Raw genomic sequence first — 15,096 nt, forward strand, 5'->3', positions numbered from 1 at the left:
ATTGTATTGAACTCTAGGTGCAATGTTGTGGTGTCTGAATCGTCATATTCTAATGATTTTGCTTCACTGCTCCTCTCGCAAAGAAAACTAGCGTTGTTTTTATTTTTTGGCAGGATAAGTGAAGTACGGCAGGTTCAGATACTGCAAGCAATGATTCACAATATGTGGCGATAAAATGGGCTGCCGGAAGATAAACCTGTAGAAATTTCTCTGAAAGATGTAAAAATTGGAAGAAGGTATTTGCATGGGATGCATACAATTAGGGTCTATGAAGGGATTATGGCAAAGCTTCAAAACGAAACCAATCTATCTCCTTGCTGGACGTCCCTCATTCCCTTACAACAGCTCAAAGAAAAATCATTTTGTTTTGCAGTAAATAAAATTACAAAGAAATGCTTGTATCAGAGTGGTGAAATGAAGAATCATTTATGTATAATCATTCCAGTGTTCTAATTTCCTTTGCATACAAGGCATCCTAATGATGACTCCTTCATATTGAAAAGAGTAGCTAAAAAGTGCAAAAAGAATATTTATATACACAAGAGACCCTTGTAAAAAAGGGTTAAACAAGCTACTCCACATTCTAAAACCTAATGATTTTCTTTTTTTCTTTTTTGATTTGATGGCAGGGGGTTATATTTGAGTCAACTTATGTGTCAAAATTCTTTTCTTGGCTGATCTTAATGGCGCACCTCTCCGATCGGATTTGTCTTTTTTAGGCTATGAATAGTGTTACTGTCTGCATAAGTTATGTTTTCTCTCCACCCCAGTTCTAGAGCTCGTTGCTCCCACAACGCTGTAAGTTTGCGCTCCTCCACCAGTCCAGCTTCGGCTCTCTCCCTTCCTGCTTCGCAAGCTTCTGTGTGCGCCCTGCATTTTTGTGCTTCGGTTTGATATTGTAAAGAAATTCTCCTAGCAGTTGTTACCAAATTCCTTGTCTGCTCCAATGTTTCATTAGCTACTCTTTTTTGTAAATCAATCTCCTCTGCTATTAAATCAGCTACACCCTTCTTCATTTCTTCACTTATTTCTGGATCGTGTTTGCCACATTCTGCAAATACAATATAGAAGACTTCTGATAACTTGGTAAAACTAGCCTGACAAAGAAGACGTGTAAAGCATCTTTAGTAGAGTATAAATCTTCCATTAATTGTATATGCAATTAAGATATGGAGAAAGGCGTTCATCTGGTGAAGTGAGCAAATGTTCCAGTATGAAAATCTCATTTACTGAACTTTCCCTTCAATTAGAATTTTGTTAGTTCAAAACTCGACACAGAAAAGAGGAAGCAAATCTTTTGTCCGATTTCAAAGTTTCAACATGAGGATGTTGAATAGCATGATTTGATGAACAAAAATCATGTGTATAAAGGTTTAAATGTGGGGGCCATTTCATTCAATCTCCAAGGAAAGGAAAGGAAACCACAGTTTAAACAGCAAAGAAAGTAGGACTGACCTGGATATGAGTTGTTGATAAATTCTGCAGAACAAGAGATGTTAAAACGAAGTTATTGGAAACATCAATGTTTTTAACAGGAAGGAAAGCAGCTAAAGGTTTTTGAAGTAACTTCAGAATACACAGAAACAGATAATCAAGACCAAAATGATCCCTAACGAAAATCCGCCTATGTACCCGATTTCTAGCACGTAAAATGTTAAAAAAAAAAAAGTGGCACTGATTTCAGATTCTCTATGTAGAAGTCTAGTGCTTCCCTAAAGTGTATTTGAACATTTTCATTTCATAAGGGAATGAATTTAGATGCATAATAAAAGGGCACTCTAGCATCCAATCAGGGAAAAAAAAAGGGGGAGTATCCTAGCATCACCTTCAGCATATAATCAGCACCCAAATGGTGCTATTGTTTAATGATGTTTATGTGACTTGAAAAAAACTATTACAGTTGGTGTTCTGCTTTGATATTCATCGAGTTGAACAAAAAAAAAAGCCCTTTTAACCCAAAGCAGAAAATAGCCAATATTCCAACACTCTAATTAACATCAAATGGTTTGATAACACAGATGAACACTTTTGAACTTAGAAAAGTTTTGCAACCAAGGTGAATTCCTTCAACTTTTCAGCTTGTTAAAGCAGAGATTCATACAAATGTCCATGCTATCTGCCATGGAGACAGTTCTTCACTTAACTAACAGCATTTCGTTGGAGTATGATACAAATTGATGTCGTGTTTCATGTGGTTGACAGGAAATCTACCATGAACGCACTTGAAGTTGTTCTTTGGGCATGAGCTTGACAAAAACTAATACTTTGGTGCAATCACCACCATAAAACTAAAAAATAGATGATGAAAAATGTGCATGAAAGGATAGCCTCATAAATTTCTCACAGAAGGATAGTATAACACCAAATGAGACCTTGTATTCCTGGTACTACTCTGAACTCACAAAACCTCAAGACATTTACTAAATCTAAAATTGGGGTTTTCAATATAACCCTTTCAACCTTCAACCTCACAAGCCATACTCACTTAAATCAACCAAAGATTTATGCTTTTTCCTTATTTCCTAGCATAAATTGGCAGGACATATCCCTTGAAGGACTAATCAAATGTACCAGCCTACATTGGAGACTTTTTCTTTTTTATCAGAATAAATCTCATTGAAGAAATTATCCATCATAACATAAAGTGGTGTTAATCACATACACAGATTACTGATTAATCAATTGCCATTTATGAACGCATCGAAAGAGACCATAAAACTGAAAACTAAACTCTCAAAACAAAATTAGTGCATTTTTTTTATACAGAAGTAAAAAATCTACTAAAAGAAGGCACATTTTTATGGTATCAAAACAGATCCAAAAATGCAAACTAACTAACAACCATGTTTAGAAAGGTCGGTAAGAAGCTTTTACTCACCTAATGTCCATGATAAGTCCACTTCAGAGCAACTGCAATCACAAAAGCATGAAGCTTGCGCATCATTTGAACTCCCCTTCGAAAACAATCCAGGTCCAACAATGTAGACAACAAAGAACATAGCCACCAGCGCCAAAACCACCCGTAAAGCACCATTACTAAACCCATAATGCTCTGATGTATAAGCCATCTCTGCAGTTCCCTCTTTCTACAATCAAAAAACAAAGAAACAAAACCCAAAATACCAAACTTTATTTTTTGCTTTCAAAGAAATGAGCTAAACAACCAAAACCCAGATATCAAAAACCAAACTTTTATTTGCAGAACCTGAAAAAACACAGAATTTCAAGATGTGGGTCACGCACAATTTGGGGATCAGGTAGTCCAACTACAAAACTCGACAACGATTCTACTTTATCCTCACTAAAAAATGCAACTTCAGCGAATGAATGTGCGTAAAAGAAATGTCTGTTTTTGAGTTTTTTGAGGAGATAAAAGAGACCCCAGATCCCTATAAAGTGAAAAGGAAATTTACAAGACTTGGAAATGAGTGAACTTGTTGTCAGAGAAAAGGAGAGATACTGTGGGAAAGGGAGAAAATGTTTAAGTGGAGCATTAGTACTTAAGTCTTATATTACTAACACTCCATTGCTTTTCTTTAATCATTCTGATTGCTACATTTGTTGGTGTTAAATAAGATTTGAGAGGCTAGTGAAGTTGCAGTAATCTGGTTGTGTTTACAGGCTGTAACTTGGTGTGATCCTTACTTATCAAACAGTTCGAAGAAATACATGAAAAACCAAACTGGAGATAAACACTTGTTGTTCTTTGATGAGCACAATCAAAATAACAGATAGACACTGTTGTCCATTTTTTGCTGGAGAGGCTTGATTCCAAAGGATAAAGTTAAAAAAATAAAATTAAGCAAGGGCTATATTTGGTTTAAAGGTATTTGATAATACAGGAGGGTCTTCATGAACATTAAAGGCCATGGTCCTTGAGGCACAAGTTTAGTATTTATCGCTCGTAGGCATTAATCTCTAGCAAAAGTAACTTCCATGAGAGGGAATCGCCAGCACAACTTGGGACCATAGCTCTGCATTCTCGGATTCCATGCTACGAGGACGTTTGTCATACCCTCATGAATTGACGGCTATCTACTAGTGCTTTTTTAAAATATCTTTTAATTCAAAATGTGTTTAAATAAGATTATGTTTTTTTATATTTTTATTTATCTATTAAAATTATTTAAATACATTAATTTAATATTTTTTAATAAAAAAAACACCTTAACAAAAAGATTGTAATACAAAAAAAAACACTCCAAGCCTACATTTGATATTTTGATGCAATCACACTATACACCATGATTTTAATTTTTTTTGCGTGTGCCACTGTAACAAAAAGGCACTAAAATATATTTAAAAGTACGATAATATTTTGTTTTAAAGTGATTTTTGGAAGTATATTTATCTTGAAAAAAATATTATTTTTTATATCAATACATCAAAAATATCCAAAAATATATAAAAATAAATCATGTTTTTCAAAATTTTGATTTTTTAAAAAATTATTTTTATATATTTTTAAATAAAAAATATTTTTCACTACAATACCAAACCATAACTAAAGAAGTGTTTGGAAACACAATTGAGACTATATTTTTTTAAATTTTGATTTTTTTTTTTTTATATTTTATATTTTTTAATTGTTTTAATGTGTTGATTTTAAAATTAATTTTAAAAAATAATTATATTATACCAACCAAAACATTAGATCATTGACATGCAAATAAGTCTTAACAATATTACAATCAATTTCATAACTTGGTGTTCCTCTCTGTGAGAGATACCCTAGCACGGAGTCAAACCCAATATTTATCGTTTCAGAAAACTACAATTAGTGCAGATTGAATCAAAGAATTTTCACTCAAATGTCGAGGAAGTCTGATCACACATGCCTGAGGAACCATTTTCTTTGTCCCAGTCTGCTACATGATCAAACAATTGGATATTAATAAATATAATTAAATACTGAAATAGCATATAATGAAAGGGTTTTGTTCAAATAGCACAGTTTAATGTAATCATGCTTTAAAAACTTGATATTAATAAAATATCATGTTTTTAAATCACGATATTCTAAAAAATATCATTTTACCTTATAATTTTAAAGAGTTAAAATATTTATAATTTTATCAAAATCTGAATAAGGTTTTTTTTATATAAAAAATATATTTAAAATTTTATTCCACTTAAAAATTTTAGTAAAAAAAACTGCAATTAATAAATTCTAACTCAACTCAGTATATTCTATATCCTCGTATTCTATCATCATAATTAACCACATGAATGCAGAAAAAACAAAAACATATATATATATATATATATGCAAAATAAATATAAAATAACTAAATAATATAATATTCAAGTAATCTAAAAATACATGAATATAACTTATCTATTTATCTCGGCATTGTCTATCAACCTCGCTTGCCGAACAGCAATTCTATGATTCAACATCCCCTTGCGCCCACAACGTAACTCACAGCAAAGCTATCGAATACTGCCACAACATGCTCCACAGCAGAGTTACCCGACAGTGCAGCAAAGCTATCCAGTACTGTCATTAATTATCCCAATTGCTCCCACAGCTGTTAGCAGCTAAGATTGAACTCCTGAGTGGTGGCGCGTGATAAAAAATTTGAGATTTATATAACAGGTTTTGAGTTGGAGTTAGAATGTATATTTCTTATAAAAATTTAAAATAATTAGAGTTTTATTTGCTTATCTGAACCTATAAAATATATTTTTTAAAAAATAAGATTTTCTTCTAATCCAAAAATAAAAAAACACTAAAATTGTAGTGTATGATTCGGGTTCACAACTGCATTTATTTAGTTAATATTATACTTTAAAAACATGTTATTTAATGAATATTACATTTTAGAAGTACGATAATATAAAACGATGTATCTTTTCTAAACTATATTAATTCCTCAAACTTTTCAACTTTGCTGTGATAATTTAACAAAAACAAAACCCCAAGAAATTCATCGTTTCAGGAGAGGGTCCCCATTCTTGCATTTCCTCCACAGATATTCAAGAAACTAAAAGGAGGAAGTATTCTTTTTGTCATGAAGGGTTTTTTTTTTTTTTTTTCCATGCCAGTAACTTGTAAAACAAAATTAAGTTCAATTTTTGTAATAGATTCACCACTTGATATCAAAAAAGGGCCACAAAAAAAGCGTGAACCAAAGAAGTTTGAGTCTCACTTCTACCATGTCACGCAAAAATAAGAACTCGCGCACCAAGCCTCACTGTAATAACTAAAAAGGAAAGCTAGAAGTTCTTTTCTTAATCAGGAAAACAGACATTTGAGGTTCAAGGACTGCAAGACTAATTTTGAAGGATTTCTCTCATGAATTTACCACAGGCTGATAGCAGATCCTAGTAAAGAAAACCACATGAGGTTGCATGCATTTTTCTAAAATTATTTGCGTATAAATATTATACAAAAAAATAAATTAATCAAAATATACCTCTTGTATTGATGATGATGATGATGATGATGATGATGATAGTAGTAGTAGTAGTACTACTACTACTACTTATTGATAATAGTAATAAAGGTGATATATCTATAATGATAATGATAATAATAACTATAATAGTGATGATTTATCATTCAATGTTAGATTTGCTAGGAATTGAGTTTCATTATTTTTTTCATGTATGGTATTTTTGATCTAATAAACAAGATCAAGGTTGTCAAAATACTTTTTTGACACGACATGAAAAATACAATATAAACTCGGATCGTAAAATCATAAGTAATTTTTTTAAACTAATTATATATTGATAATTCTAGCCAAGAAATTAAATTACATTAAAATATAATAAAATAAGTCAACAATGTTATGATCAATGAGTGATCTAAATAAAACGAGAGAGATAAATAGTATGAATAAATAAATTAATGACATGAAGAATAAAAAATTTTAAAATAAAATTTTTCAATACAGAGGAATCACTGAAATGTAGAAAGGACACATAAACTTAGTTAAAAATTCAATAAATAAATAAATAAAATAAGAAAAAAAAGTCTTCATGTTAAAATTTCTCCATATAGCTTGAATCTTCAATTTTTGTATATTCTTGACAAATTTGAGTCCTGATTTCAAACATGTCGTTCTTTTTTGTTTGAATGAATTATTAGGCTTACATTATATGGTTGAAAAATTTCAGATGTCTAGTTTTTATCCCAACTTTAATTGAAGAAAAATTTCACCGATAGCTCATCCCAAACAGTACACGAAGGTTTTATTTGACATATTTGACAATATTAGTTTACTAACTTTGACTCTCTAAAATATTATGTTCCCTTGCTCCATTTGACTTGAAAATTTCAATCTTACAAAACTAGTTAGCAAACATTTTTAAAATTGAATTTGGACCTGACTTGGTTCATATCACAAATTTAGTAAATTCGTAAAATTGGACTGAGTTTACTAATTTTAAACGATTTTACTAGTTTCGAGTTTTAAGTCTAATTTAGTATGTCAGATACATGTTGACTTGTAAAATCATAAGATTTTAAGAGTTAACTCACGATTTTTTCAATTTAATCTTTCAACACTGGGTTGATTGAAAATTAAGTTTTATAATTTGTTTCAATTTGCTTTATACTAAATTATCTTGATTACATGATATAGATTGCGAGTTTAACATATTTACTCGAGTAATTTTTCAAGTTATTTTTTTAATTTAATCATATAACATTAAATTTATTAAAAATTAAATTTTATAATTCATTTTATAGTAGATTATTATACTATCACGATACAAATTAATTCAACCTGCAATCTTGTCCGTTTCTACTGCGTGAAAGAGATTCCTCGCCTGTACCCTCTCGCTTTATAATTAAGGTCTATTGAAGATCAAACTCCAATTTAAAAGGCAAGTGATGGCAACTTGGTGAATAAATTTTTTTTTTCAGAAAGCTCTATCATAAAAGTTTTATATGACCATTAATTTTAAAATATTTAATATTAATTAAAATACATGTAAATTACCCCGAATATTCATAGTAATGACACAGCCAGATATAAAATATCGCAGGCAATTAAGCAATAAGCCGTTGTTAAATCAGTTTTATGAAGTCTAATGTGAATGAAGCACGTGGACACATTCTGACCAGTTAGAGAAAATGTGATTTTTTCAATAAAGAAACAAAACAACAAAAAAAAAAAAATGTAAAACCTCGAATTCCTGTTTTCTTCTGATGTCATAAATGTTGCTCACAGCTGGATTCCAAGTATCTGTTGGCTGATGTGATTGTTTAATAAACAAAGTCAATCTCTGTTACCAACCAGCAGTTCCGATGTTCGTTCAAGTTGGTGTCCGAGACAATTATATAATTTATTTTTTTATTTAAAAATATAAAAAAAAATTAAAAAATGTATTTCTAGTATTAACGTAATATTATCTTGCTTTTATATTGTTGTTGCCATGGTAATCAATGTGCAGGAGGTTGGCAGCCCAGCAGGGGTGTAAATTAAATAAAAGTAATCCTTACGTCTCCAACTCCAGACGTTATGCCAATAAACAACGTGGATTAATTGCAGCAACAACGACGACAACATGTATATGTGATGAATTAATAATTACTTGACTTCATCATTTAAGCCTTTTAATGCAAAATTAAACTTACATTTAATAATGTTTAGTATATGTGATGAATTAATAATTACTTGACTTCATCATTTAAGCCTTTTAATGCAAAATTAAACTGCCATTTAATAATGTTTAGTTAGTGAAACGAACCTTCCCGTGTTGGCTAGGGCCACATATCCATTATTAGTCAATTAGTAGTATATATTTCTAGTATGTTGTTTGATAATTGTTTTTTTTTTAAATATTTAAATTATATTAAATTATTTGATATTGTTATTAAATTTGAGTCAATGGATTAACCTTGAAATTTTCAAACCCTAATTATTATTTAGCTTGATTTTAAAACTAAAATGTATAGGAGTTGCCTTGATTTATCCTAATCGATTTGAGGATTCAAAATCAACTAAAATAATTAATAAAAAATATAGTTTGGATTTTAAAAAAATCAAGATATATCTTTTTTAATATTGGGATGCTAACATATTTGATTGGCCTAAGTTTCATGACAAATCAAAATAATTTATGAAGATAAATTCATAATCAAGCAAAGAAAATAATGAAGAATAATTTTTTTTAAAAAAAAAACTCACCTCCTTTACTCATTCCATATAATTGTCTTGCACGGTTTGTATTTATGATGAACTCAAATCATAAAGTTTAACTTCAACTCTTTTAAAATTTGATAGATTTAGATTTCGTTCAGGCTTTTATTTTTTTATATATATAAACATAGTTTATTCATGGATTTTTAAATACAGTACATTTATATTTTTTAATCCATATGTTGCCGCTACCTTATATATTAACAATTCTCTTAAAAGCATGAGAAAATATTCTAGCTTTCCCCATGTTTTTTAGACTTCCCGGGTCCTTTTATTTTCATTATACTAATATATTTTTTCTTTTTTTACATATTTTTTTTATTTTCTCATGTTTGACTTCATTTTTAAAAAAAAATTGTATATTTTTTTCAAAATTATTTTTACTAATTTTTTTCTAATATTGAACTAGTTGAGAATTTAGCTCTGCCATTTAAAAAAATATTGTGGATTATTATAATGTTTCCCTGTATGTTTTTTTTTTTATGATTTTTTTCTCCAAAATGATCATTTTTTATTTTTTTTTATATTGAGTTGATCGAGAATTTAGCTTTGTACTTCTTTTATATATATATATATATATATATATATATATATATATATATATATATATATATATATATATAAAATATTGTAGATTACTACAGTATTTCCTCCCACATGATTTTTGTTTTGATACAATATTTCTCCACATGTTTTTTTTTAAATTATCTTTGTTAAATTGATTTTTTTTTAATATTTAGCTAGTTGAGAATTTAGCTTTAACTTTCTCCACATGTTTGTTCCTTTATTTTTTTTTCTTATTTTTATATTTGCTTTAAAACACCGTTAATTGTTAAAGTATTTCCCCACATGATTTTTTTTTGTTATATTTTTTTTTTCAAAATTATCTTTATCAATTTTATTGTTTTTAATATTAAGTTAGTTGAAAATTACAACTGTAGATTTTCTCACACTATAGATTGCTACAGTGTTTTCCTGCATAGTTTTTTTTCCTTTTGTTTTTTTATGATTTTTTTAAAAATTATCTTTATTGATTTTATTTTTTTTAATATTGAGGTGGTTAAGAATTACAATTGTATATTTCCTCACAAAACACTATAAATTACTGTAGTGTTCCCTACATGATTTTCATTTCTTTTCTTTTTTTATGATTTTTTTTTAAAAATTATTTTTGTCTATTTTATTTTTTTAATATTAAGCTGGTTGAGAATTTAGTTTTATAATTTAATTTTTCTTGAAAATATTATGAATTACAATAGTTTTTTTTCATATAATTTTTTATAAGTTTTTTACAAATCCATAATAATACACATGCATGACATAAGTCCTCGGCAAGCGCATGGTCACAGCAACTAGTATGTCCGTATCCATGTATTGTGCTACCTTCCTTGAAGTGTTGATTACTTTTGGGAGTTTTACTTTAAAGATAAGAACATTTAGATATCTCAACTTCTTGATTTTTTTATATAAAGTGCATTTCAATTTCAATTTTTATTTATTGATTTACTTACAATAGCACTACGTACAATCAAATACTTCAATAAATATTTAGATGTATAAGCTAAAGTATACACATTGGAATTATAAGAGAAAAGGACGATAATTGTTACGAGCAATCAAGGAAGGAATACATGCAATCATTCAAACACAATCGATGGAGTTGAAACACAAGGAAGCAAGGCTCCATGAAGAAAGGAGATAGTGATACAAAGAGACGATCGACGTGGCAATCATAAAAGGAAATAAGAGTAGGTAGCTAGTCGTCATCACAGCAGTCTCTTCTAGAGAGGCAATCCTGCTGGGTTTCAGATCACATGAAAACACCGTACATAACACTGCTATTGATAACCCGCCACGCTTCTGTCCTGGTGGTTTGTGGATTATTGCAACCAGATTAGAAAGGATGGTAGGGTACTGGATGTCACTGGAGGAGCTTCAAATCAAGTAAAGAAATTATGTTAACAAATAGATCGATCTGGCATCTCCCACACCACTTATGGTTGGAAGCTATCGAGTGCTGGACGTGGTTCCGGCGCGCACACAAGGTCATGGAACCTTGGAGCTGTTAAGCCAGGCCTCTCGGTCATATCAACAAGAGCATTGCCCTTGACTTTCACTCCATCTAGGTCAGCCACTTTCCAGTCGAAACATTGGATCATGGCAGCCAAAGTTACAGGTAGTTCCAGCAAAGCCAAAGCAATGCCAGGACAGCTTCTTCTGCCAGTACCAAAAGGCAACAGCTCATAATGTTGCCCTTTAATGTCCATCGAGGCGGTGGATTGAACCGTGTCCCCTTCAGATTTTAGAAACCGTTCAGGTTCAAATTCTAATGGGTTTTTCCAGTACCTTGAGTCTCTTCCAATAGACCAGATGTTCACAAACAACAATGTGTTTTTGGGGATTGTGTATCCATTGATCTTGCTTTCCTGAATTGATTTTCTTGCAATCATTGGAATTGGTGGGTGAAGCCTAAACGTTTCCTTGATGATGGCCTGGATATAAGGAAGATTTGGAGAGTCTGATTCTTCTACTAGCCTCTTGTTTCCGACGACTGTATCAACCTCCTGCCGTGCCTTCTCGAGTACCTTTGGATTGTTTATGAGCTCTGCCAGTGCCCATTCGGTTGCAGCTGCCGTTGTGTCCGTCGCAGCTGTTATGAAATCCTTTTGAAAAATGCAACATAAATCAGAAGCAAAACAAAACAAGTAGTAATAATAATAATAATTCAAGTTGCTGTTTTATAGGGTTTTCCTTACCAAAACCAAGGCTTTAATGTGCTCTCTAGTTAGCTCTACCTCGGAGCTTTTATCTTCCAATGCATCAAGCATCATGTCCAAAAGATCTTTAACCTTGTATTTTCCACCACTTTTCTTTCTTTCTATCTCGCGGTTTGTGATAATATTCTCCAACAATGCATCATACCTTCTATGCACATCCTCAAATTTCTTTCTATACCCCTGAAAGTCCAAGTTCCTGCAAAACCAAATGAAATCGGAGACATTAAACTCTCCAAAGATCTGTGTCACCTCACGCACCAAAGTTCTAACACCTTCAGCCTCGTTATCAGTCCCTGAACACCTGAGACTCAATATAATTTGTGAGATTATGTTGCTTGATAGATTTAGCAACTCTTTAGTGACATTAACACTCTCACAAACTTTAGACTTGTCGTGTAGAACCCCAATGAATTGGCGCAGTTCCTTTCTTCGTACAGGGAGAAATTGGTTAAGTGCCCGGTTACCCAAGAACTCGAACGTGCTCAACTTTTTGATGAATCTCCAATAAGGTCCATAGGGTGCAAAGGCAAAAGAAGAGCTATAGGTAAGGTGATCAATGGCTAAAGAATGCTTGCGGGAAGAGAAGGTGAGGTCGTTTGTCTTGAGGAGTTCTCTAGCGAGTTCTGGTGTCGAAGCCACCACGCAAGGGACAGAACCAAGGCGGAGATAGATTAAGGGACCATAACAAGAGCAAAAATCACGAAATGAACGGTGAATTAGGGGTTGAAGAAGATGGAGATGACCAATGATTGGTAAAGGCATGGGACCAGGAGGAAGGGAGCCATGCCCTTTATTGGTTAAGATGAAGACTGTAACCAGAAGAATGGCAAAACCAGCTATTACAAGCTCAAACATCATGTTGCATAAGCAGAACGGTAGTTAAAACAAGTACACCAAAACACAGAATTTTTTTTTCTCTGGTACCAAGGAGTCCTGTGTTTCCTTGTTGCCATAGCCATGCGACGTATGTATATATACACGCACAGGTGAGCGATCGAGTGTTTGGAAGTTTAGGTTTTTTTTTTTTTTTTTTTTTTCCCCCGCTTTTAAAAAGTATATTGTATTTAAAATAATACTTTTTAGTATTTTTTATAACTTTAATATGTGAATATTAAAAATACATAAATTTAACATATTTTTAAGTAAAAATAATTTTTAAAAATACAATGCATAATTACAATACACGCAACATGAATTGAAGTACACGATGCCGACGAATTTCTTTTTTGCCCCCCTCGTTTTCTTCGATGGCCTCTAGAAAAACAAGCTGTTCGTGTCTCCTTGGAGCTCCACCTTCTACATGTCATCTTAATACTCGTAATTAATATATTCCTAAACAACTTAAGATTAATGTAACGGGATACTAAAAACTTAAGAATAATTTTGTTTTACAATTTGTAACTGGGTGTATGATGTGTCTATGATGATATGGGGAACCTAACAATCTCTTGTTTGAGAAATAATAATCTATTACATGGTGAAAATTCATCCAGGGTTTCCTCGCCATGCCTTTTTGTGCATCAATATCTTTTGCTGCCTCTCTGTCATAGAAACTTGTATGATTGCTTGATTGCCATGGGTATTCGAACCTGTGTAATTGTAATTGAAGTTCACGCTTTCAGCATCGAAGTGATTGATTTTTATTTTATTTTTGATTTACATGGGTATCCGGGTCAGCTTGTGCGCACCACGACTAATCTCACGGCTCACTGAATATCCTGCAAATCCAATGAGCATATAAGACACCGCGAGGGTGACAGACCTCTAGCATAATAAATTAATTAAAATTTAATTTCATTTAATGTCTTTTCGATGACGGCATCTGAAATCTTCACACCTGTACCAGACCTTCCAAAATTCTTTCGACTCGAATCAATTTATGAAACCCACGACACATGTATGAGATACTAATAAAATTATGAAACCCATGGTGAAACAAAATAGAAAGCCAGTTACAAGGAATAAAAAATTAAAGATATAAAAAAAAAAAAAAAAAAAAAAAAAAAAAAAAACTTGAATAAGCCTATAACAACACAATACTTTGTGATGAGACAAATTTTTCGACCTATAATAAATAAGGTTAAGGTAACGCTAAGATTTCTAAATAAATTAAAAAAAATAAAGACTCAGTCATTGAATTGATTAAATTTAATAAGTTTGGTTTCTCTCTCTCTCTCTATATATATATATATAACAACCCCAATCTAATAATATAAAAACCAAGCAAATTTGTGAAAACCACATGAGAGGTATTTCCTAAGAAGCTCAAAAGACTATGAAATATCATTTTGCTTATTATATCTTTACTGAGCAACTACCTTATGCTATTTAAAGTTTTATGAATAAAATATTAGTTATGTTCATTTCCAAAAGTGTACAAGAAGCTCTGAATTATCCTAAATAGACAAAATTCATGACTAAGGAGATGTGAAAACTTTAAAAGAATCAAACAAGGGATATTGTGACCTCGCCATAAGGAAAAAAAACCTTTTGCCAAAATCCATAACCAAGGAGGATATTAAATATTTGTGGGTTGATTGATTAATTTATAACACACTTGATTAGATATTGCTTACAACACACTTGAGAAACTTTCTAATCAAATTTATGCTTAATTCAAGTGAAGTTCATACAAATGTTGTTGTTAGAATTTTGTGGTATTTAAAGTTGCATAACCATGTAGTTGTTATTGAATATTGTGTTTCATATTAGAGTGCAATAGAAGAAAGATACATAAATTTAACATATTTTTAAGTAAACATATTTTTTAAAAAATACAATGCATAATTACAATACACGCCATAAGTTGAAGTACACGATGCCAACAATTTTTTTTTTTTTTTTTCCCCTTGTTTTCTTCGATGGCCTATAGAAAATCAAGCTGTTCATGTCTACTTGGAGCTCCACCTTCTACATGTCATCTTCATACGAGTAATTAATGGACATAAACTTCTTTTAAAATAATAATCGATTATTATTATTATTATTGAAAGAAGCTAGAGTCAAAATTGGAGGCTATCTAGCAAAAACAAATACTACAAAGTACAATAAATAAAAGGAGGAGGTAGGGATTGCAAGTATATATATATATATATATATATATATATATATATATATATATATATATATATATATATTGCAAAAAAGATTTAAAAAGGTTTAGA

General features: G+C 31.0%; 2 protein-coding genes across 4 annotated transcripts; both read right to left on the reverse strand.

Annotated features, from left to right (window-relative positions):
• Window positions 1-352: 352 nt before the first annotated feature.
• Window positions 353-3,826, reverse strand: LOC118053249 (uncharacterized). Of its 3 annotated transcripts, none has more exons than XM_035064451.2 (4): window positions 3,244-3,802; window positions 2,879-3,086; window positions 1,456-1,479; window positions 353-1,051 (listed from the first exon to the last, which is right to left on the reverse strand). In XM_035064451.2, the coding sequence occupies exons 2-4, from the start codon at window positions 3,066-3,068 to the stop codon at window positions 681-683; spliced, it is 585 nt and encodes a 194-aa protein (XP_034920342.1). In that variant the 5' UTR covers window positions 3,069-3,086; window positions 3,244-3,802; the 3' UTR covers window positions 353-680. The 3 variants fall into 3 exon arrangements, 2 of the variants coding, with proteins under 2 accessions (XP_034920342.1, XP_034920341.1); XM_035064450.2 differs by having other exon boundaries at window positions 3,206-3,802; XR_012167724.1 differs by having other exon boundaries at window positions 353-1,097; window positions 2,879-3,826.
• Window positions 3,827-10,678: 6,852 nt separating this feature from the next.
• LOC118053247 (cytochrome P450 93B2) lies at window positions 10,679-12,888 on the reverse strand. The gene is made up of 2 exons (XM_035064448.2): window positions 11,912-12,888; window positions 10,679-11,818 (listed from the first exon to the last, which is right to left on the reverse strand). The coding sequence occupies exons 1-2, from the start codon at window positions 12,788-12,790 to the stop codon at window positions 11,150-11,152; spliced, it is 1,548 nt and encodes a 515-aa protein (XP_034920339.1). The 5' UTR covers window positions 12,791-12,888; the 3' UTR covers window positions 10,679-11,149.
• Window positions 12,889-15,096: the final 2,208 nt, after the last annotated feature.

The sequence above is a fragment of the Populus alba genome, chromosome 13 (assembly GCF_005239225.2).
Source record: "Populus alba chromosome 13, ASM523922v2, whole genome shotgun sequence".
Lineage (NCBI taxonomy): Eukaryota > Viridiplantae > Streptophyta > Magnoliopsida > Malpighiales > Salicaceae > Populus > Populus alba.

Bases quoted from the DNA above. Each gene is read 5' to 3' on its own strand.
- LOC118053249 (XM_035064451.2), bottom strand. From the start codon at position 3,068: ATGGCTTATACATCAGAGCATTATGGGTTTAGTAATGGTGCTTTACGG. The intron at 1,480-2,878 runs GTGAGTAAAAGC...CTTGTTCTGCAG, and splicing joins GGACTTATCATGGACATTAG to AATTTATCAACAACTCATAT. The intron at 1,052-1,455 runs GTCAGTCCTACT...TTGTATTTGCAG, and splicing joins TATCAACAACTCATATCCAG to AATGTGGCAAACACGATCCA.
- LOC118053247 (XM_035064448.2), bottom strand. From the start codon at position 12,790: ATGATGTTTGAGCTTGTAATAGCTGGTTTTGCCATTCTTCTGGTTACA. The intron at 11,819-11,911 runs GTAAGGAAAACC...ATTTTTCAAAAG, and splicing joins ACATTAAAGCCTTGGTTTTG to GATTTCATAACAGCTGCGAC.